The sequence below is a fragment of the Vigna angularis genome, chromosome 4, assembly GCF_016808095.1.
Source record: "Vigna angularis cultivar LongXiaoDou No.4 chromosome 4, ASM1680809v1, whole genome shotgun sequence".
NCBI classification, from domain to species: Eukaryota; Viridiplantae; Streptophyta; class Magnoliopsida; order Fabales; family Fabaceae; genus Vigna; species Vigna angularis.
The window spans coordinates 26,667,464-26,694,513 of NC_068973.1; the positions used below are offsets into that span (position 1 = coordinate 26,667,464).

Sequence of the window (27,050 nt, forward strand, 5' to 3'; positions counted from 1 at the left end):
ATAGTTGAGGGACTAAAAACATATTTAACCCTAATAATTATGTCACTAATTAAAATTCTAAAAAATATTTAATAAATCTTATTTTCAAGAGATTTCTTCTATTAGTCAAATTATTGTATCGACAATTTAGCAAAAAAAAAATTATATATAATCAAAATATATCCTAACAAATAATAGCCTATGTATAATTTAATCATTTTTATGAGATGAGATCCGTTAATTCTTTCTCTGACCATCCGGACCCTCTAGCAAGCGCCAAAAGAGGAAAAAATAAAGTAAATGCAACAAAAAACAAAATGCCTGCAACCTTGTTGCTACCAAATGCTCCTGCACTATCAGAGTTAGGCTGAGATTATTAATTGGTGTGTTCATCTGAGTGGGAGAAAAGTGGGGAAAGTAAAATTGGGATATGATTCTGCCAACAACTTATGAGGCAATACACATAAAACCTACATTTCCAGTTATCACTTTCTGTTCCACCTATATATTAAATTTTTGTTCTTTTCCTTTTGTCCCGGTGTTGAGCACCTGCATCCCACTAGACAAATAAAGAAACCTTCATTTTAATAATTAATGTTTCTTGTTTAGTCATCATGCGTAACAAAACAACGCCTTGTATAACAAATTTACATCATTGTAAGAGATGCACTATCTTTTATCCTTCAGACAACAAAAACAAAAGAAAAGGTCTGATGGGGCTTTGTCTTAATAAACATCACTCCCTTTGTTCTGGTTTCGATACAGTGTATCATAACAGAAGTAGCACCATAATTTTAAGGAAGTTGAGACTATGTACCAAACAAAAGGAAGAATGCAATAAAATGGAGATAGAACTGTGCAAAAAGGTCTTGTCAGAGACCACACGTTCATTTTCTTCCTTTTTCCATTGCATCAATCAACAAAACAATTCGTTAGAAGATGAAAACTTGTTTTTCCATTATCCATGGATCAATTAATGTTACATTTTGCAGATCAATTGTTAATGCTAATAATATATTATAATAAATTTACTTAAAGAACCTAATTTACGACACTTTTATCTCCAATCGATTATTTTAATTGATGATCAGAGAAAACCTTACTTATTTTGGTAAGCTATGCCTAAAGTTTCTTTGTTATCTTGCTAACCTTTCCTCGCAGAAGAGTTTCTTTGTTTTGTGAAATGATGACACCACCTAATATTAAAGGTACCTTTTGTTTTTCACTTTCTTTAAGTTATAATATACATTTAAGTTAAATACATAGTTAATATACAAAAAAATGTAAAACTTGCAACAAATTATAAATAACGTGATTTTTAAATAATAATTATGAAAGTCAATAATTTACCATACACAATAATGCATATAAATAGAATGATTAGAAAATAAGAAAGATATATCCTGGAATATAATAAGATTTGATTAGCCCAAATGGGTAACTGAGAATCGTTTGTGATTAAGTTAAACTTAATTAGAATTAATTTGATCACATGAGGGGATATATTTTGTAGAAGATAAAATAAAGAAAGAGTAAAAGAGAGATTCGAAAGATTTTCAAAAGACAGCAGAAAGACGTCTCCTTTTTATAAAGAAAGAAAAGATAGCAATAAAATAGAATCTATTCTACAGAATATTTTGTCACACAATATGCTTCAACTTACTATCCTTCTACATCAATGTCTTCCACTCACAAAGAATTAATTGCTGAAAATGATGAAAAGAGAAATTAAAGGGACGAAAAACAACAATAATTGAATAATTGGTAAAGCTGATCAGGCGGTGGAGATCCACACGACATGCAGTTCTGTAACACGAATCCACCCGAAAATACATAGAACAACGTTTTGAAAATCAATGGAGATGATATTACAGTAAATAATTTGCTTGTTATGGACATTTTTTAAAAAAAAAAATTCCCTTTCAGTTAGTCATTTTTCTTGTTATTTGTAAACAGATACGAATGGAAAAGCTATTATGATATAGGTGCATATGCTCACACTATTTTACTTAGTTAAAAGTGTAACATGCTGTCTATGAAAACCCTAAAACAGATCCTATACATAGACAGACAGATGAGATCTTGAGACTCATGATGAGAAATTTGGATCCAATGATTGAAAACAGTGAACAAGAGAATGATATATAGGACACTGAAACTGAAGTAAGCATGACAGAAAGATCTGAAAATGAGTAGAACCAGAATTCAAAAAGCAAATGATGGCTGCCCTTTTTCTATCGTGTTGAAGACAAGAAGGGCACATGTGCAGTCAAATTTTTTCATCATTACACGGATCCACCACTGAATCTCACTCACCATGAATCTCCACAGATAAAAAAGGGAACACAATATAATCAACGCAAAAGGGTATAACAGATGAGTGTGCATAAAGCTGAAAATTCAAAGAAAACATAATAATTATTATAACTGACCTTGAGAGGATCGTGATTTTGGTGATGGAAGCTGTAATTGAGGGGAATGAAGCCTGGTCCGAGGAGACAAAACATAATCTGCAGATGTAATATAGAATTATTGCATCTGAATGATCTGATGTGAAGGTGGAGTTATATATATTATCGATTTCCTTGGACCACGCAGCATTCCCCTCAAAAGATGATAGCTTCCGGATCTTGTTCATTATAGCTGTATATATGACTAACCCTTTGACACAAAGAAGGTGCTTTCGGTTGTGTTTGGTTCTGATATGGAAGAAGGCACCATATTTGAAGGAATGAAATGAAAAAAAAAATGATTTGGTTTCAAAAGAAAGTAAAAGTAACGCGCAGAGACAGAGAGAGAGTGGAGGATGTGAATGGATGGGGTCTGGTGGTGATGGTCATTTCTGGAACACAGCTGTAGTTGTTGGATGAGAGGGTTTAAAGGTGACCATTCTCTCTCTCTCTCTCTCTATGCTATGGAAGCACTAAGGTAATGAATGGAGTTTATTATTTCTGGTTTCTGCCATTATAACTCTTTCATTCACTCTAACTCTACTTGTCTTTTATTGTCTTGGGGGAAAATAATCACCATCTTAATAGTAGATTGTCCAAAACAAAAAGAAACAAAGTAGATAAAGTAATAAATGTAAAAAGAATTATAAAGTATTGGAAGGAAAAACTTCAATTCTTCCCCTAATATTTCGAAGTAATAAGATTAGTTTAATGAAGATTAGTTTAATGATTTTGAAAGAAAAAATGGAAAGACAGATTCAACTATCCAACAATAAAGAAACAAAATAAAAGAACAAAACTTTATAAATATATTAATTGATAAGAAATTGTAATAAGTAAAACTTCTAAACAGTTATTAAGAATGCCACGGAGCTTATCACTATATATCGTAAATTATGGTAAGATATTGTAAAAGTCTAATTACATTATTAGCAGAGATTATCTTTTTACATTAAAAAGTGTTTTTATGCGTGTAGTTTTGATAAACTTTTGCATCGACATTGTTAATTGCAGACCGATTAAAAGATAAGAATTACTAAAGCTCAAACTTTAAGAAAAAATTATTTGATATTGTTTCTGTAGAATAAAAAGATCCTCGTATAGGTAAAAGAAGTATCGAACAATAAGTCCGTTATTTAAACTAAAAATAATAATAATAAAAGATTCCAAATTTGCCTTAGATCGTATTCACGTGAGACTAGTTGTAAATAATTGTACACTATAGACACGCATCAGTTTTATATATTGTTTAAGTTAGACGCATTTTTTTTATAATATAAAGCAGTAAAACAAATTTCCCAATTAATATATTTTCTTAAAAAACTCACTTTAATTATGCTTTGGGTATGAATGTATGTATATATCGAAATGCAAAGGATCACCAAATTTTTAGACAATATCAAACGAATACGGTTCCCATGTCATTGAATGTAAATACAATTTTTTGTGTGTTTCTTTTAGTCGAACTAATAAAAAAAAAATTGTTATACATATAAATTATCATGGTCGTACTTATGAAAGTAAAAAGGTATAAGAATAAAATTGATTTAATTAAGTATATATTAGGTGGTCCACTTTGATACCATAAATTGGATTAATTTTCAAGCTCGAAATATTCCATAACAAGTTGATAACTTTACTCATGTTACGCTAAAAAAAAGTGACGTGTACTACAGATTTTAAATACTTAAGTTTTAGCATCTTTAGTTGATTACAATAAAAACAATATTGCAGTCGCAACATTAATGCTAATAAATTAATAAAGATTGTGCAGATCAGTGAATAAATAAACGAGCATCCTTTATCAATCACCCAAAATAACCCATAAAAAGCTGTTTTAGACATTACTTTTTTCTCTCATTTGAACTTTTAGACGCTACTTTTTGAAGAATTAGAATGTATGCTTATCAATGTAAGTTTTCTTTTCTTTAATAGAGATTTATTGAATCACATAAAATGTTTTGCATACATAACGTATTTGTTTCTTCGAGTTTTCCAATAAATTTGCATGTATAAAATTAAGGTTACAGCACATGCATATGTAGATTTAATTTAGCAAAAAGTAGTGAAGAGATTGAGGTTGGAAGAGGCTTAGATGTGCATGAATCATATGACAGTTCGGTCACCCCAATTCCATGTATTGTCGGGAACAGTAGATGCATGCATGCGTAGATGTTGTGCTGTGAAACAACTTCCATGCATGCACTGGGTTCTTTCAAATGAGATCAAGGAAAAAAATATAAGTTTTATTAATTATTTAATATATCAATGTTTTACTAATTTAATGATATAATGTAAAGTTAAGTGAATGTATAAACATTCATGTATCAATATTCTGATTGTTCGTTGAAATATTGTTCTTAGAATGAATCTTCTTATCTTAAATATTGTTCGTTTTTTTTCATAATTTTTTCTTTAAAAAGTAATTTAAACAATTAAAAAATATATTTAAATTATTCTTAATCTTAATTCATAAACAATGTAAGCTATTAAAATTACGAAAGAATATTGCAAATAAATTAACCTTTCAACTCTTCAAAGCCAACCACGATATACATATAATTGTCTTTGGACAAGTAGTTGTGTATATTTCGGGAATATTTTCTCCAGAATAATAAACTCAATAATTAAGAATTAATTATAAGTTATACATTTTAAAGTCAAGTCCAGAAGGTATGTTTGGTTCAAGAAGTCGAAAAACAAAATAAAGTATTGGGCTTATATTAACTTAAGAGGCCTTTCTTCGTTATCTCCCTTTTTTCCTTTCTGCACTCCATAAAGATGTAATTCCCCATTACTCCTTATTAAAATTATAATAAAATCTCTAAATTTCTTTATTTTCTATATTTTTGAGAATGGATATTTTGAAATATATTTTTTGAATTGAAAATTATTTTCTGTAAGACCCCGAAAAATGGTATTTTAGAAATAATGGTACTCTAAAACTATTGAGACTCGATTATTTTAATATTAAATAGTTTTATTATAAATAGTATTGTTATAAACGAGTTTCATTATTTTAAAATGTATCATCTCTCTAGAAACCACTTCTCTAGAGTTCTCTACCATCTCTCTAAGAGTTCTAACAAGTCATTTCTTTGATGATCAGGAAGTGTCTAATCGACCACGACAACGAGGTTTACGTTTCTATCCAATCAGTTTATAGAATAGAGTAAATAAGTTTCAGTTCATTTTTGCTCTTTTTTCTCTTTATTTGTTATCTTTGTGTTAATACTCTTTGTGTTTAGATGATGATAAATGATCATATGATGTTTGGATGCTTGATATGGTACGATTTCATTGTTGTTGTTGTATGATTGTGTTTAATGAAGTGTATTTAAGTTTGAAATTGAAGTCAAAGTGTTTGGAGTTAAGAGGAATCAAAGACTTGAGTTGTGAGGTTAAAAATAGAGGGTTTGATAGATGAATTGGAGGGATAGGTGTTGGGGTGAGAGAGCAATTGTTTCAGGGCTGTTATGAGGTCATTTGAGACTTGTTAGAGTGGTTTGTTAGTTGAAATCTAGTCTAGACAATGCTAGTAGTATTTTTATTAATGTTTTGAATTGGTTTTAACTGCATTTTTGGGGTTTGGAGTAGTGAAATTTTGAGTTATAGGTTATGAGTCACATTGGTCAGTTTAGATGTTATTGGTAACTCATTTCAGACTTGTTAGAGTCCCTAAGCTACTTAAAAATAAGCTAGAACATGTAGGCTTCAATTTTGATCTCTAAGTTGAGATTTTAGTTGTTTTTGAGTAGATGCATTGTTGTAAACAGTTGGTTATTAATTTAATATAGGTCATACTAGGCATGGCCTAGAGGAACTCGGCACAAAACAGCTCATCCTTGAAGGAGATGACTTGGGTGGTCGGCCTAGGTGGATGCCCTAGATGGTCGGCCTGGGTGGTGCTCGGTCCCAAGGGAGACTGTATGGTACACAAGCCCCCCAAACTTGAGCATGATGTTATTTTGTGAAGGGGTTGTGCACATCCCACTCCTGATAAGGATGGGTTCTTCAATTGGCTTTTGTTTTTGTGTCCTCTTTGTTCGTTGATTAAGGTGAGTGGTTGGAAGACTAAAATGGGTCGTACCTTTGATAGCCGAGCCAAATATACAACTCGTCCTTCTTAAGCAACATGCCATAGATATCCACGGTCTACAATTTCGGTGAGGTCAGTCGGGATTTCTTTAGTGAAGATCCACGATCACCGACCTTCAGGTGAGGCCGGCCGGGATTCCGTTGTTGAAGATTTGTGGTCACCGATCTTCGTTGAGGCTCCGATTGAGATTCCTTTGGTGAAGATCCATGGTTACCAACCTTCGGTGAAGCCGGCCATAATTCCTTTGGTGAAAATCCACAGTTATCGACCTTCAGTAGGTCAACAGGGTACTTGTGAGGCCATGGGTCACCGAGCAGTTGAGGTCAAGGTAAGGCCGAACACTTGAGGCCAAGTTTGGTTGGGTACTGTGAGACCATGGGTGACTAACAATTGAGGCCAAGGTATGGCCGAACACTTTAGGCCAAACATTTGAGACCAAGTGTGGTCGAGTACCTGTGAGACCATGAGTGGTCGAGTAGTTGAGGCCAAGGAATGGGCGAACACTTGAGACCAAGTGTGGCTGAGTACCTATGAGGCCATAGGTGGCTGAACAGGTGAAGCCGATTTATGGCTGAACAATTGAGGCCGAAAAATTTAGGTTGAACACTTGAGACAAAATGTTTTCGAGTACATGTGAGGTCATGGGTGACCGAGTAGTTGAGGCCAAAGTATGTCAAACACTTGAGGCTGAACAGTTGAGGCCTAACACTTTAAGCCGAACACTTGAGACCAAGTGTGGCCGAGTACCTATGAGGCCATGGGTGACCGAATAGTTGAGGCCAAAGTATGGTTGAACAGTTGAAGCCAAACACTTTAGGTTGAACACTTTAGACAAAGTGTTGGCGAGTACATGTGAGGTCATGGGTGGCCTAGTAGTTGAGGCCAAGGTATGGTCGAACACTTTAGGCCGAACACTTGAGACCAAGTGTGGTCGAGTACCTGTGATGCCATGGGTAACTTAACAGTTGAGGCCAAGGTATGGTTGAACACTTGAGGTCAAACATTTGAGATCGAACACTTGAGACCAAGTGCGGCCGAGCAGTTGAGACCAAATACTTTAGGCCGAACACTTGAGACCAAGCATTTGAGACTAAGTGTAGTCGAGTGGTTCGAACAAGTTTATGCTGAACAAAAATACAGAGGCCGAACGATTTGGCAATTGAGGTCTTCCAAAGTACCATTCATTAGTTTTTTATGGTTACAATAGGGGATACTCGTTTGGTCTCATGGTGGGAACCAAAAATTTTCGGGTATATGTTTGAGTTCCCTTACTCAAAGCACTTCAAGTTGTCCTAAACTCCCTAATGGTCCTCTATCATCCAAGTTACGTTGTTCTCTCTCCCTCCTTCTAGTCTAGGCCTTGCGGATGGGTACCTGTCAAAGGCACTTTGACGCTCAAGTCAATAATATGACCGATCGGTTAGCACAACAAGTAATGCATATTATGTGCATTCTCTTTTTTAAGTCATACCTTGGTCTTTTATTTATAATGGTTGTGATGAGCCTTTATCTTTCGTTGGCCTAATGTCGACCCAATTACCCCTTAATCTACATTAGGGGCTTAATGAGTCATTACCATTGGTAATCTGACCATACTATTAGGTCATACTCGGCACGACCTAGAGGAACTTGGCGCAAAGCAGCTCATCCTTGAAGATTAATGACTTTGGTGGACGGCCTCGGTGGTCGACCTGGGTGGTGCTCAGTCCCAAGGGAGACCGTACGGTAACTTCCACCCCTCCATAAACCGATCGTTATACCGGAAAAGTCCCTATCGTTATCTCGCTCGGTTGTCTCGAAGAAAGAAGAGGACATAGAGCTTGTACACAAAGATCGTGTGTCATCGTCGGCGAGCCCCATGCCGCCCCTTTTCGATGACTCCTCAGACGAAAATAACTGAACGGTAGACATTTTATTATCCTGACACAAAGAATTAACTATACGGTAGGAATAATAAAGAAGAGAAATTGGTGAAAATAACAGTCACAAGTAACCCCTATTTATTGAGGAATTATGTGTAATTATTGACATTTTCTCACCGTTGGATTAAGCCACGATCAACAGACCAGATCAAGCGTCTTTGCCACTTCTTCAAGGTGCGAACCACGAGATGGTGCGAAGGGTCTTCCTGCCAAACAAACACTCAACCACAATTCAAAAGTAACTCGATCAACTAAACTAGACAATCCCATAGTGGACGAGCTCCCACAAGCAATGTTCCCCACCACGAGCAGCCTGATACAACAAACCCCAGCACCATGTAAACCTGGCTCGTGCTTGGGGGCCTGTGAGCCTTATGATCGTACTGTCTTGTCTGTGGACAGCTAGTAGGGCGGTTCATAGCCTTAACACAACCTCTATTCAAGTTTATTGGTAAGCCTTACTTATTAGAAGTTGGGTTGTGATTACAATGTTGTTAATCATAAGTCCTACTTGAAACCTATAAATACAGGTCAAAGGTAAGAAAGTAAGTTATTGTATTTATTGCGAATTTAAAATTTTACTGTGACCCTCTATCATCAGTTTGATTATTCACTTGGAACGCAGAAGGAATTTGACTAAACGTGCTCGGAATAACCTACGTTAACTCGGAGAAAAATGTGAAAGAGTGTTTTATGAAAATTCACGACTTTAGACTTCAAATATTTTTATGTTAAAAATTACTCAATCTGATTTTTTTTTTCAAAATAAAAATTTTGAAAATTCCTTTCAAATTTTAAGAACATTTATTCTAGAAGGTTTTTTCTTTTTAATAACCAAAAGAGCTTCTTCTCACCACATCTCCTTTCTCTATCAATCCTTCACCACTCATCACAGTTACCACCCATCACAACGACATCGATGACTCCCCTTCCCCCTCTTTCGTAAGAATTCTTGTAAGATTCGCTGGACAACTCTTCATCTTCCTTCGCTCGACAATGCTTCCTCTTCCTCACAAGATTCTCTCCTACCAGGTCACAATACCCTATTATCCAAATCTTCTCCAATATGGGGAAGCTGGATCTGTCCATCACCATGGCACCAATGTTCATCGCGTCACGGAAACTCCCCGACGGCAACCACTGCTGGAAGGCGCTGAAGCATAACGTCAAAATGTCGGCATCACAGGAGAGAATGTTGTTCATAAGGAGTTGCAGGGTGCCAACGAGGTGGTGGCGGAAGGTGTCAACGGCATATACGGCGGTGCTAATGTTGACGGGTGAGGTGAGGAGATGCATGCCATGAACAACTATGAGAAGAGGGAGATTAGAGTTTTTAATATATTTTTAATAAAGGATATTAAAGACATTTCACTAGTGTTACAGGGTGCAGGAAAAAAAATGGGCTGCAAGAAGAAGCACTCTAATGTAAATACGAAGAAACACAACTTTGATGTGTGCTTCTAATCAATACAATGGAATTTCTTTCTGCAGCTCCTAAAATGTAATATCTGTATTTTATCTTTGATTAAAATATATTAAACATGATAAATCTAGGTTTAATTCATATTTTTTCCTTCTTTCGTGGCTTTCCAGAAGTGGTGCTAGTAAGCTGCACCTCCCTCCATCATTTTTGTTGGCCATTGAAGATTGTCTACCCAAGTGAGAATCTTTTCCTTCTGTGCAAGAGGTAACGAAGGAGTCCCAGACGGAAGGGAAAGTGAAGAAGGGTACGAAGCTGGGGTAGGTGGAGTCGCCGAGCTAGGTTCGCCACCCGCACGTGTCGAGCTTTCGTGCCAGTTCGTAATCGGGGCCATTCGTTCGGAGAAACTGTCAAAACCACACAACAGAGCAATGAAGCCATTGTCTCTCAAACTCTTCACTCTCACCCTTTATAGCTTGCATGATGTCGAGGTCAAATGGGGTCCAAATCATGCGTTCCTGATTCAGTATTCGTGGAAAATTTTCTTTTTACATGTTCTGGAACAGACATTCCGCTAAATGTATTTCCAGGTATAGAAATACTTTTTTAGCTCTTAATTTGGAAAAAAAAATTATATTTCGAATTAAGTATCTCATTTCTGAATTTGAAAATAACTTTTGAAATATCTGAAATATACTTTTTTACTGAAATAAGTGTTTTGAAATATATTTCTAGATTCAAAAATATTTTCTAAAATATTTATCCAAACAAAATTAATATTTCAGATTAAATATTGTAAACATTGATTCTGAGTAAAAATATATTTCAGATTAAATATTTCAGAAAATATTTTCAGTTTTGGAAATTCATTCCAAAATGCTGAAAGAAAACAAAAAAAAAACCGTAGAATTTTTTTATTATAATTTTAATGTAGGATAATTTGGAATTTACAAGTTTTGTAAGGATGCAGAAAGAAAACCCCCCGTTAGTATTGTCGTTTATATTAAGGAAGGATGCCTTTCCCGAATTAACTTTGGATATAGATGTGTTTATTTTAATGTTACTTTTTCTCCGCTAACTTTTAAATTTGAATTCCATTTTCATGCATTTTTATGTTTTAACTATACATTTTAAGAGTCATAATAATAATAAATGGAACATAATTAATACATTTAAAATAAAAGGTCAATTTATAATGTTTGAAATTTCCATTTATATATTTTTAAAAACAATTGAAACAAGAACGATAAAAAAGTTATATTTAGTTTTTTTTTATCCATTGGGATCAATAAAGCCAATATTTCTTACAGGCATCGCATAATTACCGGTCGATCATATAATATAAAAATTAGAAAATAATTAGTAATCTTTAATTCAAATTTAAATATCCTATGACAACAAAAATTTACTGCAAATACAAAAAATTAAAAGAAAAAGTTTAACATTAATTATCTACTATTAAATAAGAAAACATAGTATAAAAAAACGTTGAAATAAAAATAAAATTTAAATTAATACTTATAAATAGGTTTAATTATATTCAATCCATAAATTATACACAACAATAAAATATTAAAAAATATTATGGATGAGATAAATCTTCCCCACTTTGACTCTCTGCATACTACGGATTATACAAGACACATCCATGCAATGCAAGTTGACAAACTTAAATATTTATTTATTTTGTTATAATGGACCACGAATTGACCTGGATAACCTGTCCCACGTTATCATTAACTTCAAATAATTTTTAACAAATATAATTAAACAAACAGCAAAAAAAAATGAAAATTTCACCTTAACATAATAATACTAAAAAAAATATCTAGCCTGTGATAATAACTCTAGTACAAATAATTTTTCGTACAAAAGACACAATTGTCAAAGATAATGTCGTCAAGCTAAATCACATGTCTGTGAACAAATAACTTTAATGATGTAATTTGTCCTTTAACTCCAATAGTTTTTGAGAGATTTCTGTAAGAGAATTTGTCAAAAAGACTAACCCTTTAGGGATAAAATTATGTTTAGAAGTTGGCGGAACTCCATTGAAGGCAATTGTTGCAGATGAAGTTTGGAAGGTGAGATTTAGGCCCTGTTCTTTTGAGTGGATTTGAGAAGATGGATTTGAGGGGATTTGAGAGGATTTGAAGATAAATTTTTTTGTCGTTTATTTGAGTGAATTTGAAGGTAAATAAAAGTGAATTTGAAAATAATTTTTTTTTAATTTGTCATGTCCATACAATTCTATACTAATTCTCACAAATTTTATTTCCAAATTCACTCTCATTTACCTCCAAATTCACTCAAATAAACGACAAAAAAAATTATCTTCAAATCCTCTCAAATCCCCCCAAATCCATCCTCTCAAATCCACTCAAAAGAACAGGGCCTTAGCGATCGAAGGAGATGGGTTAAAAAGAAAGGAAGTAATAAGAAAAAGAGTATTTGAAGTTTAGTTGGTGACATAGGACGTATGATTCTTGGTATGGAAAATTTGTCCATTAACCTTGATAGTTTTGACAATGATTAGACGAATCTATCTAAGGGTAATAATGATTGGAAGAGCAATCAGTTCATTTAGGACTTTGAGGCACCTAATACCTAACTTTGCGAAGCTATTGGTATGAGGGCCACCCATTTGGCACAATTGGCATCCCGACACCTATCCCTTCCTCAAAAGCATAAGGACCCATCTTAATACCTTCACGTTTACACGAACACCAACTTCTCGGATAATTCATACTTACCCAAACGGAAAGCAACCCTAATCATGGCCGTTTCAAGACAAATTTCATGTCCCTTTCACGAACAAATCAACTTCCCATCCACGGACCAAGCCAATGCCTCTCTCCCCACGCACTTTCTAGCATTATTTTTTCAACCATCAAATTTTTTCAGGTTAAATTTTTTAGTCTCAAAATTTTGTCACAAAAGACTTTTAGTTTGAAAACAAAAGAAACATGTGAAAGTTTGATTTCTGTGGTAGTATATATATAGTACTGTCAGTTTCTGGTTTTCTAAAAGATTCATACTCAACCCCTCCCACATTTTGTTGGGTAATTTTGTGTGCAGTTTAGCATTCCATAAGCTAGTGTACTAGTGCAGTTTAATTAGTTTAAATAGTTTACTTTTAAATACTGAACTAAGAATAAATAGAAACAACATGACATATTTTAACTTGAAGTTGCCACTAGAGTTGAACTAATGTAAACTCCAATGGAGCAGACCAATATTGAGGAAGAAACTTGTAGGAGTTTGGAGATGAATAAAATGATGTTTCTTAAAAATGTTCGAAAAGTAATTCACTTGGCGTGCAATTGTGACATTTGTGGTGTTGGGCCATCTGAACTTCTTGACCTTAGCGTTTTTTGTTTTGCTTGTATGCACGAGACACATCACCAAACACCAACCAAGACTGCACCAACATAGAAAAGCCAATCTGCAAAGGCTCTTAACCATGGATGGAGATTCATAAAGCAAACCTAAACCATGCTAAAGCTTAATTTGACAAGGACTCCTGTCCACAGTTTTGCTACAAAACAAAACCAGGAATTAAGTGGCTTCCTAAGGCCAACTAGTATGATTGGCAATAAATGTAAAAACTCGCTTTCCGTGATTTAACTCCATAATCTGGCAATATTTTGTCTGTATTAGGCTGCGTCTATTGACCCTTATCTTCTGTGCCATGGAAAATCTACATTATTAAATGATTCCCATTTCATCTTATCTCTTCTCTTATCTAACCAAATGACAGACACGGATTACAAACTTTCACTGTAGAATATATGTATATATATATATATATATATATATATATATATATATATATATATATATATATATATATATATATAGCTTATTCACTGCTTCTATTACAGGGTTTAGCAAAATGGTAAGGACTCAATATACACGATTACAATTAGGAATGATGACCCTTTTTTTTTCTAAATTTATCCTTTTCTACTTTACAACTCATGCTAAGAACACAGTTCCTTCATTTCCCTTTGATAACTTGTGCAGAGTATTAGCATTTGACTCAGCCATCAACTGTGTGCAGAAAAAAGACACTGCCCCTTTACCCTATTAACTTTGCTATCAACTGTGTCAATCAGACACACTATCCGGTCATATTTTGTATGAGTTCATCGATCTTCAATATTTAGCCACCTAATTTAGAAAGCAACCTGAGAATAATGACACGGGATAAGAATTTTCTTGTCAACAGATCCAAACAACAAAAGAGAATAGGTCCACTTTTGACAGAAACATTAGCCCTTCCATAACAAAGTAACCTCCAATTTAGCTGGAACTTACAATCAAAAAATATAATATCTTATTCTTGCCACCGTTGATTTTTGGCAGCCACTGCGTGAGAGTAGCTCAGCTGAATGATCAGTGCCATCCGAGTTGTATTTACCCCCTTTTCTTCAATCAAGTCCCGAAGAAATAGTTAACTTCTAGCATATATATATATAATGATGTGCATATATGGACCTTGTTTTGTGTCTGTTTCTAAGTTGTTGTTGACCTTCTTTTCTTGTCACTTTTATTTCTTGAGATCAACAATCATTTAACCAAAGCTCTTCAAATATATGAATGTTCTTTAGTTATTCTTGATGATTACTTTCTCTTCTTAAACAAAGGCAAATCAGCGTTCTTATACGTGCTGCTGGCGGCATCTGAGTTGTAATATTATGATACTAATATTGGTTAGTGTATCAGCAAGGTACTGTGTTATTGCCACAGTTAAAATGTTCAATTTCAATTACTGGAACAGCCACTTACATCAAAATATTCCTGATCAATTCATTCCTCTATAGAACCTGTAGATTTTCTTTTACCTGACAGAGTGAGTCATTAACTCTTACAGATGAAATTTACCATATAAGTTCCTTAACATGTATAATTCATCAAGTAAATAATCTTTGTTTCAATAGATACTTTTATAAATAAGTTTAATTTATTTCATATATTTAAAATCAACTCATACATTTGATCTTTCGCATAAACTCTTCCATCTAATTTCTCTGAAAGCTGAGATGATGAGCTGATTTAATTTATGCAGAAACTACATTAATTTTTCCTTCTTCTATACAGACAAGAAAATGGTTTTGTTAACTTGAGAACTATTGTGGCCGACTGAATATACATTGCAAGGACTAATATCACATGACACGCTATATATTTGAGGGCTAATTTGGCTATTTTATTTTCTTCCCTGGTTTGGTTATAAAAAAGCAACAGATACGTGTGCTTGTGAGGGTGACAAGTGACAAGCAATCAGTTCCTTCTACAAACAAAATAGTATATGGCCGATAGATAGTCTACAAGTAAACGAAGGAAGCAAGATCATTTCTTCCTACTTAACAAAAGATAGAAAGAGCCACACGGTATCTTATCCCATAGGACACCATGATCCTTCCATTAGAAGTTGCAATAACGTGATAGAAATGGTTTTTAGATACTTTCTTTTATGGCTAGCTATATATTCTGCACCTGATCCCCCCTCACCGGACTTTTAAATCACATAATTCTTTTTTATTTGTTCCTGTGTATCCAATTCCAAATTCACCCATAAAATACTTCCATTCTCACTACTCACATGATGGAGGGAGATGAGAATATTCAAGCATCAAAGGGGAAAAATGATGAAAGCTTCGCCAGCTTGGAGGCACCAAGGAAGAAAAACAAGAAGATAGAAAACAAGAGGAGGTTCAGTGATGAACAGATAAGGTCACTAGAATGCATATTTGAGACAGAGTCAAAGCTTGAGCCAAGGAAGAAGATGCAACTGGCAAGAGATCTTGGCCTGCAACCTCGCCAAGTTGCCATATGGTTTCAAAACAGAAGGGCGAGGTGGAAATCAAAACGCATAGAGCAAGAATACAGGAAACTGAAGGATGAATATGACAATTTAGCATCTAGGTTTGAGTCCCTAAAGAAAGAGAAGGAATCTTTGCAAGTAGAGGTAAGTTTCTGGTTGTTGTTCTGACAAGATTACTTGTTAGTTCTTACTGTTGATTCTCTCAACAAAGCATGCGACCCTTAACTTAGTTATTTGTTCCTCAAACAGTTGCAGAAGCTAAGTGATTTGGTGGTGTCATCACATGATGGTGGAAGGGAAGACAAGAGTGCCAAAGAACACAGCATAGAGGATGGTGGTTCAGGCAGTGGATACAGCAGTTGGAAGCCTGAAGCAAAACCAAGGTTTTCAAATGAGGGTTTGGAAGAGAGAGTAGGCGTGTATTCAGATGATCAGAACGAGAATAGCATCATGAGGAGTGAGAAATCTGAGGACAAAGGACACCAACTTCTCAGAATGGATGATAATGATCACGCTGAGATGCCATTAGCATCACTTGAAAAATGGTACAGTAGTGTGGACCCTAATGGCATCTTGGACCAGTCATGTAGCAGCTCTCAGTGGTTAGATTTCTGGACTTGAACATCACTCTGCGTTCCATGTATGATGTTTGTTTCCTCCAACAAGGAACAAAGATCGGTTCATACTTGGCTGGAAGATCTTGTGCTGCCAACTGGTCAAAACTCAACATTCCAGCTTTGAAGAATGTCGAATAGGCCAAGAAACTGGAAGAAAGTTTTGTAGGCTTGATTTGATAGGGAGAGAATTAAGCTAGCCTCACCAAATTCAATTGTGTAGAGATTTGGAAAAGGAAATAATGTGAAATGATGTCTCTGTTTGTTCATGCTTGCATGCCTTTCCCATCCCTTTGCGTGTGTGTGTGCGCGTGTTCTTTCTTCCTTTTCCTTTTCCCACTACAAGGGGTTAATACTTAATATTCTTAAGGGGACCTCTCTTTTATCACTTTAGCTTATTCCAAGTCCGATCTCTACAGGAACAGAAACAAAACGAATGAACCGTGTCAATAAGAAATTGCTCCATGGTTCAATTTCTTAGCTTTTCCTATGGACTTATTTCCATGGTAAAAGGAGAGTGATATGCTATCTCAACTAAGTTCACGGCCCTTAGAGCAGAAGAGAATTCCAGTAGAAAAACCTGTTAGAGGAATGGATTATAATGGTTAGAATGACTGCATAAACATCGTCACACAAAATCCATGTTTTTTATTACAATAATATAATTAGATCCTCCAACTTTGTTTAGATATTCAATATATGGAATTATGTCCCATAATAAATTGCTAATAGTAGATCACCCAACGCAACATTGTTAAATACTGGGCACTAATTTTGGAGGAGAATTACAGGTCCTGAAAGGGAATTCAGTTCTTATGTTTTCACTTGTTAGTTGTCTTGCTTAAAGTGAGTTCAGCAACATATATTCTGCTAAAATACCAGAATGTTGATTGAGTACTTTAAACATAAAATAGTTGAAATATAAAAAGTAATAATTACATTCGGATGAATTACACTTATCATATTTATTAAATTAGAAGATTAGAAGAGTGTCCCTACATTTGAATGGATCAGAACTCCAGCTCAGACTCATCTCTTATCCTACCCCATATAAACAACCATCATCTTAGCGATATCATAAATGCACAGACATCAAATATGAAGTGAAAATAATGAGTGTGAATTAGACATTACGATAAGTTCCCATCTTCAATCAAACATCACTTAGCAAACATTTTCTTCAAACAATCTATTTTATTATAAAAAAAATTAACTGGGCCTTGATAAATGTATGCATGAATATCAACTTCACGTGATTCTTTTCACATTTGTCATTGAACTGTGTTCTATCAGAGAATGATAGATAATGAATCGAATAAATATATATAAAATAAATGTAAGTATTTTAACAAACAAGACAGTTTGGCCGAGTGGTCTAAGGCGCCAGATTTAGGCTCTGGTCCGAAAGGGCGTGGGTTCAAATCCCACAGCTGTCAATATTTTTAGTTTTTTTTTTTGTTTTTCTGAACTGATCCATAAGGAAATCGAAATTCAATGGTTACCACATACACAAAACATCAACTGGTCTCTGTCTGATTCTTCTATCAGTGTTTCATATTTTCACTCACCCTTCATCAATGGCACTCTCAGTTTGCAGTGTTGGCCCCTGGAATCTTAACCCCAAAGCATTATCAACACCATCTTTCTCCTTCAAGTCTCTCAAATTCCCTCCCTTTTGGCCAACCCAAAAGGTAAAACAATTTTCCTTTTGCGGCATGTGTGGTGTGGTACGGTGTGAGTGGGAAGGTAGCTTCAAATTTCAATGGTTGATTGTGGCAGGTGAAGATGGGTCCTCTGAGTGTGTCTCCCATGGGGTTTGGAACTTGGGCATGGGGCAATCAGTTTCTCTGGGGGTACCAGGAATCCATGGATAATGAGCTCCAACAAATCTTCAACATGGCTCTGGACAACGACATCAATCTCTTTGACACTGCTGATTCTTATGGCACTGGAAGGTTAAACGGTCAGAGTGAGAAGCTTCTGGGGAGGTTCATTCGAGAATTTCAAGGTTCATCTCACATTCCTTTCGAACTTCCAGTTACTTTATTATATATTCTGTTGTGGGTTTGAGTGCATGTGTAAATAAATAATTCATTGTTACTTGCCCTGCCTAAATGGCCTTGTTGTTTGAATTATGTTAATTCTCTGCGTCATAATTATCATCATGTAATCTGTAAAACTTTTTACACTGTAACCATTGAACTTTTTAAATAGTTTTTTTTATCGAAGTAAACATACTTTGTATACATGATGGTTTGTAATTGAATGGTAGTATATAAAATCTTTACATTACAAGTGTGTCTGTGAGTGTGTATTATATATATGGTGATTCTTTTATTCACATTTGTTGACCATATTGAATGTAAGACTTGCTTAGAGAAAAAGGGGAGCAAGCGTGACATAGTAATTGCTACAAAGTTTGCTGCATATCCATGGCGCCTTACACCAGGGCAGTTTGTGAATGCTTGCAGGTATTTGTATGTCTATCAAATACTTCGTCAACTTTCCCATCTCCCATGACAAATATTTGCTTTGTGTCTTTTTCTTTTTGCGTATGGTGTTAAATTTGGATGAAATAAACTTTCAGGGCGTCACTAGATAGAATGCAAATTGAGCAAATTGGGATAGGACAACTACATTGGTCAACTGCAAATTATGCTCCTTTGCAGGAATTAGCTCTTTGGGATGGTTTAGTGGCAATGTATGAGAAGGTTACGATAATTCACGTTTAATAGCAATATTATCGGTATATATAATTAAGACCTTGAGTGAAACATTGTTTAAGGACTAGGCTGAAGGGTAACTTGTAAACGCGTTCTGCTATCTAAACTTCATAACTGATGTTTGCAATGCTAGTAGGTAGCATAAACCTGTAAGGGGAGGAAGGAAACCATAATCTTCCTTTTAATGCACAATGTGGATAAGGTCATTCAGAGTGATTTTTGATTATACATTCTTTTTCAGTGTTAGATCCTCATATTTAAACATTGACTTCAATGGTTATTACATCGTCAAGAAAAATTAATTTAAATTTCTTGAATGATCCAAATTTCTGTACTCATATATGTTGTCGTTTAGGGTTTGGTTAAAGGTGTTGGAGTAAGTAATTACGGACCAAAGCAGCTTCTAAAGATACATGATTATCTGAAAGACCGTGGAGTCCCCTTATGCTCAGCCCAGGTATGAAGTTATGTGTACATGTAATTTAGCATTCAAAATTTGCTAGACATAATGGGAAAATAGGCATGATCTGATCAAATTCAAACATAATGGGAAAAATTTTCTTCAAGATTTCAATGTTTCAGGTGCAGTTTTCTTTGCTAAGCACGGGGAAAGATCAACTAGAGATCAAGAGTATATGTGACTCTCTGGGTATCCGCGTGATTGCTTATAGTCCTCTGGGACTTGGAATGCTTACTGGGAAATACTCACCATCTAAACTTCCAAGTGGGCCAAGGTATGTTGATATTTAAGGAAATGTTTTTGGGGGATAAACGGTGAATAATTTTGTATCACAATGCATTATTATCTTGTAGAATACTTTAGTGATTAACCACATTTCACAGGGCGTTGCTATTTAAGCAAATACTTCCGGGATTAGATCCTTTATTGAGTTCCCTGAGAGATATTGCAAATAAACGGCGGAAAACCATGTCACAGGTGATCAGTTTCCCATTTTCGTTTTCTCTTTATGCTGCCAATTTCTCGTAGATATCTTGTGAATGTCTCTTGGTAGTAAAAGATGCATTTCAGGATTGCTAACTAAAAGCAAGTTGAATGCTTGATCATGGATCTTTTAAGAAAGATAGTGATGTGTGTATCACTCGTTTTAGTTAGACTTCATTTTCTCACATGTGTTTGAGTAAGAAGCACAACAACTACCAAAATCTAAACTAGTTTTATCTCTTTTGCAAAGGTGGGTCCTCTTAGCCTGGCCAATCTTTTGCATAACAACTTTTATTCCATCTTTGTAGTCATATTATTCATGCTGTAAGCATCTTTCTTCGGTTTTTAATCAATATTTTTTGTACACTGTGCTCGTTCCTGTGCTCCAGATCAACCAATAATAAACTCTGCATAACAGGAGACCAAGATCTTTTTTATTCAAGGAAGCTTGTACATCACATATTATTCCGTTGAAGGATTTGTGTAATATCAGTGTCATTGATATGTGGATTGAGAAAGGGACTACAGCATCTTAAAAGAAAATTTAGTATAGTTTCATAACTTTGAGTGCTGCTTTTCAATCATATTTAAAGTTTCAACCTTAGTAAAATGTAATACATTTAGTACGATGTATATTACCAAGGTAAAACTTTAAATATGATTAGAAAACCGTACACACTGTAGAAGACTTCTCATACATCTTATCCACATAAAACACGAGAACTAATGTTGCTTCATTATCAAGATCAACTACCTAGAAGCAAACTTTTAATATCACATTCATGTTTTTAAAGGTCGTACTTCCCTACGCAGCTTACTTTTTTAAAGGTTATATATAAAGTAGTAGCCTTTTACAGAACCACCGACCAACCCACTTAATTGTCCTTGTCTTAGGTGCGTGGAAAATGACAATGCTGACCGCCTACTTGACCATGCCCGAACAGCATACCTTATCACAATCTCATTCTTTCATTTATCATGTCAGGTAGCCATAAATTGGTGCATTTGCAAAGGTACAGTTCCAATTCCTGGAGTCAAATCAATTAAACAAGCGGAGGAAAATTTAGGTGCTCTGGGTTGGCGCCTTTCCTCAGACGAGTTGCTTCGTTTAGATTATGCAGCAAACGAATCACCTCGAAGAATGATCCAAAACATTTTCCAAACCAGGTACACATATTCTTTTACTTTTAACGTTATAAAGGCAAATCACATAACACACAAAAGAGGTTGCAATGATACAAGTGTTTTACGTGATTTGGTATTCATAACAGATAAAATATGAAGCGAGACCTCAGCACAAGGTGCGGACGGAGAAAAAGCTTACTTTCACTCACTGAAGGTCACATTCCTTTATCAGCTGGTATCAAGAAAGGGGAGTAGAGCTAATGGATGCGTTTCATTTTTACTTGTCCAGGATAATTGCCAACTGATTAACCTGATTGAGGATGCCATACTATCACTTTTAGGTTTTTGTGATGGGCCACTAAAATACAGAAGTAAGAAGCCGCGATGCCACACAGTCACGTCATATAGCATTGCTTTGTATTTTCATTGTTAAAAATCATACTGACTTAGAAATAATTGTTCAATGCACAATAATAAACTAGGCTTTTAACGAAGACCAGAAACCACGCTCAGAATCCGAACACTCTGAAAAACAGCGCCGTCTCCGTCAAAGCTTTTTAATCCTCCGACCGCAAGCCCAAAATAAAAAGAAACTCATTACGCTTCTTCTAAGGGCATTCGAGTTAAATTAAAGAAAAGGATTTAAGAAATCATAATTACGGTACTGGTGTATCACGAGTTATGTGAAAAACATAAGAAAATTATGGAGTCGAAATTACGGGCCTGACCTTCCACAACTTATAATGGAAATAAAAGGAATTAAGTAATAAAAAAATTGTCAGGGAAACATCCACTTCAAACGCATTATTGTCAAAAACAAAATTGTATCACCATTAGAAGGAACTGTAGAATAATTCATAACGAGTCTCAAACTGAAAACAAGAATAATGAGTAACTACGATACTAAGAAGCTAATGGAATTGTCAGGTTTACACCATATCCAGTAATCCATAACATGTTTGCATCTTACACGAGAACAGTTTACTTGATCTTCTTCTTTGGCCTCAACTGCAATACAAAAGTAAAAGCCTCAGATAACTCGAAATTTCATTCCATAAAATTTGAGTAGTGAGATATGGCGCTAAAAAATTATTATACCTGGTTGCTGTGTCCACACTTCTTTTTCCTGCAGTTCACAGCACGAGGGTGTAAACGTGCGTAACACCTGCAAAGCATATTGATTTATGAGCATAATGGCTGTGAATGGACATTAGTAATCGTCATGGACACTTAACATGAATAAGTTAAGCAAATGTATATAACGTAGGCTTTCTAATACTTGAATTCCAACATGCATCCCTTAGTCTCAAAAGAACCAGAGTTTTGCTATGAATACTACTAAGACATTTTTTAAGAATATATTGTTTCAGATTACATTTGATTTACAGCACATGGGAATTCAACACCACCTTACTAAAACAGAAGTAACCCAGAAGAAAACACTGATGCTTTTTAGAGTGCACTTAATTTGAAGCTCGCAACCTATTAATATCAAATTCATTTTATAAAAACGAAGTTCAAGTCCAATATAGAACATTTTGGAAATTCCCAACAGGGAAATATGATTTGATGCATTGAATTGTATATTCTCAATCCAAATTACAAACAAGTTCCATAAAATAATTAATCTGTAAAGGAAATTGTCCTTTGATTCAGCATTGCCTAAGCAAGTTAAGCAATTATTCAAAATCCATTTTCGCTACGTATGTCTGGTGCTATAAAAAAGATAGCTGCTCATAGCCTAATACGCATCAAGATTTCAATGCATCTAATGAAGTCAAAGGTAAAAGGGACTTAAACTTGGCTTGGATGGGGGAAATAAGAGGAAAGAAGATAAAGGGGAGGAATATTATGAATATGTGGGTATTCTCTGGTACATAAATGCTATTTTACCCTTGTAACAAAAATTTATCATTTAGATGTCACTCTAGCTAGTTAATAATTCCTTGCCAAGGGTGAAACAATGTTATTAGAATAGTAAATAAATTATTCTGAACGAAGAGTTTAGCATCCCTCCCCTTATCCATCGCAATGATTGATCAAGAATGGGTGGATGTGGGACAAGAGTAGACAAATAAAAGGGTTAAAATTAACCAACATGCTAGAGGTGGGTGGGAACATGGTATAAGGAACAAAACATAGGTCTTCGATACAGTGGCTGAGTAGAGAGCCACAATACCTTCTCACAGGGATTTCCAGATACACGTAGCTAAAAGAAAACAACAACCTGATGTTGCCATACATTTTTCATACAGACATCCAGTGTAGACAAGCACCTCATTCAGCATTCAGCATTTATATATGAAATCAGTACACTGCTTGCAGACAGATTAGGCTTGCAACATTGAGTTTCATGTGACTTTCTTAAACAATATAAAAAGTTTTTTTTGTCTGCTATGACTATACTTCACACAAGAGCATAATTCAAATTAAGAAAAATATTTCAAATTAGTTCTGGATGAACCAACTGGATCCAATACTAGGATGTGTAAACTTACTTGCGACAGATCATCTTATCCTGGTTATACTTTCTGGCCAATGCCATCAAAGATGGCTCAATAATACCACCACGAAGCCTTAAAACAAGATGCAATGTTGACTCTGCAAAAATAGAGAAACCAACACAATGATAAGTCTCACAATTTACACTAAAGTATTTGAGCATAATTAACAATACTTGAGGCCTGCTCTTTCTCAGCCAAGCAGCACGAAAGTGCTTGGAGTCGGACACAATAAAGTAAAAAGTATCTGATTGTCATATTCATAAAAAAATTTATGTTAATTCTTATCAATTTAAAAACTACAGATTTCCACCCAATCACCTACACACGTATATGGCTAACTACGATTCCTAAAATCTATCTAAAAAAAACAAATCGAACAATTACCGCATTCAAAGCATTAGAGCAATTAACAAGGCCAAACGACACGAATTTCGAAATTGAGATTTGGCATACCTTTTTGGATGTTGTAATCGGCGAGAGTACGGCCATCCTCCAGCTGTTTTCCCGCAAAGATCAACCTCTGCTGGTCCGGGGGAATTCCTGGAAAGAGAATGAAACAGAACGAGTCAAACCAAGAACGAATAAGAGAGAACGACTAATCAATGGTACCGTTTTGATTAAACTGCACCTTCTTTGTCCTGAATCTTTGTTTTGACATTATCAATGGTGTCACTTGACTCCACCTCAAGGGTGATGGTCTTCCCCGTTAGGGTTTTCACGAAGATCTGCATCTTTCCTTATCTTCCCAAACTGCTATTAGGGTTTCTCGCTTGGTTGTACGTAATATTTATATTGAAGCGTTAAGAGTAGTAGGGTTTTCAGAACCTAGGGTGTGTTTGGTTAGCCGGATTATGTTATTCCAGACCTATTTCTTTATTCTTTTTCATTTGGCAAAGGCTTATTCTTCTTATGATATTAGTGGCTAAAAATATATGCTCAAAATTATATTTGATATGATTTTCTATTATAGTTTCAAAGTATATGGATTTTAATATTTTTAAATATACTCAAACATCACATATTTGAGTTGTTAAAATTTCGTGAAAGTATGCCTATGCACATCAAATTTTTAGACTGCACAAAAATAATAACAAATATATTTTTGTGACTAAATTTCCTAATAATTTAATTTATTTGGTTTAAACATGTGAAAGGTCACTGGTCACTAGTTCATCCATATAATAATAATAATAAAAATCTCAAGTGGGTCCTCGTATTTGTAATTGTTTAAGTTGAGTCCAAATATTTGAAAAAATGAGTCAATTTGTCATGTTTGTTAAGTTCTCACAGACGGCGTCAAAGTTTGTTGATGTGTGGTGATACTGATCTGTGTGATCTTATTACGTGGAAATAAATTTTAAATTATGACGTGGAATTTGATAAAAAAAAAAAGCACTTCTTCTCTTCTCCCAAATTAGGGTTCTGTAAAGCAGATTCTTAGACGATTTAAGATTATGAACTGCGAGTTTCATGACCGCCGCCGACCACCATGCCTCACCGTCGCTCATGGCACTCGTTGCAACCCTTACTTAGCTCTCCACTCATAATCATTCTCTTCCCCATCGTCATTCTCACCATCATCTTCCTCGCTTTGCCCCTACTCTTGTCCGCTGTCACACACCTTATACGCACAGCCTTCATCAAGACCAACTAGGACTCCCTCAACACCCTCCTCGTCGTTTTTGCGGAGAGAGATATGGCAACCACTGTTTCCTTTTACCAACAACCCCATTTGACGGGGCTTCTCTTTCTTCCCTTATTTCCATCAGAAGACGCGAAAGATTCAGTTTTTGTGGAGTTTTCAATTGTGGGTCTGTGTTGGATTTGGTTTGTTTTTAGGTAACTGCTTGTCGCTGAGCACAGTGCAAAGACGCACGTTCGTGGTTTGCGAGGTTGCCCCGAAGAAAAGGTGGACTCCGCTGTGAAGAGAGCTCGCCAAATGAATTTACTTGTATTGCCAAATGAATCAACACCAACATCTTTAGTGATATCTACAACACGATTTGGATCGCCAAATGAATTTACTTGTATGACTTGATTCCCATTGTAAAGAACATCAAAGTGAACATGTGTAAAAAGGTAATAGTTTTGTCCTCCTCCACCAGGAGTCCATGTAACACCCTAATATTTTAAAGGGTATTACTGATAGTAGAGACTAAATTAATTTTATATCTTCTATAAACAATCAAACTTTATTTCTTCCAAAGTACAATACCAAACTTACAAACTTCAAACAATATAGTCTTCACCACTTAACATAAATTAAAAATTTCAACTTATAAGTTTTACACAACATAATTTTTCCAATACAAATTTATTCTTTTTACAAAATATCCCCGAAAGTTTTCCCCCGCATCTCTCTCATCTTTAAGCTTTTTCAATCGCATCTGCAACATTATCTATTCACATATAACATGAGTTATATGATCATAGCACAAACAAATAAGGGTAAGCCAACCATATCATATAAATCATTAAACTTATAATAAAATATTTCAATCATGTATTTCTGCAATTGATAAAATATCATTATCCCGATGTCATTAATTCATCATTATCAAAATCATCTTCCTCATTTTCATAAACCTTACAATTGTACCATGCTTACTCACGAAGCCTTATGGTCAGACCGCTCTCTGCCTGCTTCCTTAAGCCGCACTTGTATACTATGTCTTACTTTCTGAAGCCTTATGGTCAGACCTCTCTCTGCCTACTTCTATAAAACTTATGAACCATATATTTATGTCAAAGCCTTATGGTCAGACCACTTTCTGCCTGCTTTCATAAACCTCAGATGTTACTTTGCTCATATCAAGCTCTCATGGTATAAACCGAACATACTACTCCCCGTAGTAAACATCATTTCATAAGCAATGATTTCTTATATCCACTCCAACATTTCATCAAATCAACATTTCATACCCTCTTATCCACTCCAACATTTCATCAAATCAATAATTCCTAACCTCTTATCCACATAACTCAATCATGTTCATTCTCTAATAATAATTTGACAATAACCTATTTTGGTGTCAATAAATTAAACATATTGCCAAATATCATACTTCATATTATAAACTCATTTTGACCATGACGAGTATAACTCAACATTTTCTCACCAATCAAAGATCATAGATCAGCCAAAACACTTCAACATATCTTAGCAACTACATATTAAAGTCTGAGCTCAATGTAACGATAAATGAAATATATATGAAGTTTTTACCATGATAACTTTATGCATCTACAATCAACTTGTTTTATTTTATTTTCATCCTAGTAGGGATCTTTCTTTACCCCAATTGGTCACCGGAGAGGACCCAGATGTCTGAACGCATCAAACTCACCTTCGACGCCAGCACATATGACTAGTCACAACTGACTGGACCAGGCCAGGGCTGCTCTATGATCAGGGATGTGCCAACTCAGGTTTTTAAGATT

The 27,050-nt window shown here is 35.0% G+C and overlaps 3 protein-coding genes, 1 long non-coding RNA gene and 1 other non-coding gene across 7 annotated transcripts; 3 read left to right on the top strand and 2 right to left on the bottom strand.

The window, feature by feature from the left end:
• Window positions 1-392: 392 nt before the first annotated feature.
• LOC128196375 (uncharacterized) lies at window positions 393-2,948 on the bottom strand. The gene is made up of 2 exons (XR_008248634.1): window positions 2,412-2,948; window positions 393-1,685 (listed from the first exon to the last, which is right to left on the bottom strand). It is a non-coding gene; the product is annotated as an uncharacterized LOC128196375 (long non-coding RNA).
• Window positions 2,949-14,989: 12,041 nt separating this feature from the next.
• Window positions 14,990-16,583, top strand: LOC108330745 (homeobox-leucine zipper protein ATHB-12). Its single transcript, XM_017565273.2, has 2 exons — window positions 14,990-15,844; window positions 15,950-16,583. Exons 1-2 carry the CDS (start codon window positions 15,479-15,481, stop codon window positions 16,319-16,321), a joined length of 738 nt encoding a protein of 245 aa, XP_017420762.1. The 5' UTR covers window positions 14,990-15,478; the 3' UTR covers window positions 16,322-16,583.
• A 1,087-nt stretch (window positions 16,584-17,670) lies between these two features.
• On the top strand, window positions 17,671-17,750 carry TRNAL-UAG (transfer RNA leucine (anticodon UAG)). The gene has a single exon. It is a non-coding gene; the product is annotated as a tRNA-Leu (tRNA).
• On the top strand, window positions 17,751-21,599 carry LOC108330074 (pyridoxal reductase, chloroplastic). Of its 3 annotated transcripts, none has more exons than XM_017564540.2 (9): window positions 17,751-18,005; window positions 18,094-18,322; window positions 18,692-18,785; window positions 18,902-19,025; window positions 19,393-19,494; window positions 19,605-19,771; window positions 19,881-19,974; window positions 20,966-21,147; window positions 21,252-21,599. In XM_017564540.2, exons 1-9 carry the CDS (start codon window positions 17,892-17,894, stop codon window positions 21,253-21,255), a joined length of 1,110 nt encoding a protein of 369 aa, XP_017420029.1. In that variant the 5' UTR covers window positions 17,751-17,891; the 3' UTR covers window positions 21,256-21,599. The 3 variants fall into 3 exon arrangements, with proteins under 3 accessions (XP_017420029.1, XP_017420032.1, XP_017420030.1); XM_017564543.2 differs by having other exon boundaries at window positions 17,752-18,005; window positions 19,626-19,771; XM_017564541.2 differs by having other exon boundaries at window positions 17,754-18,005; window positions 19,620-19,771.
• Window positions 21,600-21,880: 281 nt separating this feature from the next.
• On the bottom strand, window positions 21,881-24,460 carry LOC108330040 (ubiquitin-60S ribosomal protein L40). Its single transcript, XM_017564486.2, has 5 exons — window positions 24,238-24,460; window positions 24,063-24,149; window positions 23,604-23,706; window positions 22,204-22,270; window positions 21,881-22,113 (listed from the first exon to the last, which is right to left on the bottom strand). Exons 1-5 carry the CDS (start codon window positions 24,338-24,340, stop codon window positions 22,087-22,089), a joined length of 387 nt encoding a protein of 128 aa, XP_017419975.1. The 5' UTR covers window positions 24,341-24,460; the 3' UTR covers window positions 21,881-22,086.
• Window positions 24,461-27,050: the final 2,590 nt, after the last annotated feature.

Bases quoted from the DNA above. Each gene is read 5' to 3' on its own strand.
- LOC108330040 (XM_017564486.2), bottom strand. From the start codon at position 24,340: ATGCAGATCTTCGTGAAAACCCTAACGGGGAAGACCATCACCCTTGAG. The intron at 24,150-24,237 runs GTGCAGTTTAAT...TTCTCTTTCCAG, and splicing joins AAAGATTCAGGACAAAGAAG to GAATTCCCCCGGACCAGCAG. The intron at 23,707-24,062 runs GTATGCCAAATC...CTATTTTTGCAG, and splicing joins CGATTACAACATCCAAAAAG to AGTCAACATTGCATCTTGTT.
- LOC108330745 (XM_017565273.2), top strand. From the start codon at position 15,479: ATGATGGAGGGAGATGAGAATATTCAAGCATCAAAGGGGAAAAATGAT. The intron at 15,845-15,949 runs GTAAGTTTCTGG...TTCCTCAAACAG, and splicing joins AGGAATCTTTGCAAGTAGAG to TTGCAGAAGCTAAGTGATTT.
- LOC108330074 (XM_017564540.2), top strand. From the start codon at position 17,892: ATGGCACTCTCAGTTTGCAGTGTTGGCCCCTGGAATCTTAACCCCAAA. The intron at 18,323-18,691 runs GTTCATCTCACA...AGACTTGCTTAG, and splicing joins GTTCATTCGAGAATTTCAAG to AGAAAAAGGGGAGCAAGCGT. The intron at 19,026-19,392 runs GTTACGATAATT...GTTGTCGTTTAG, and splicing joins TAGTGGCAATGTATGAGAAG to GGTTTGGTTAAAGGTGTTGG.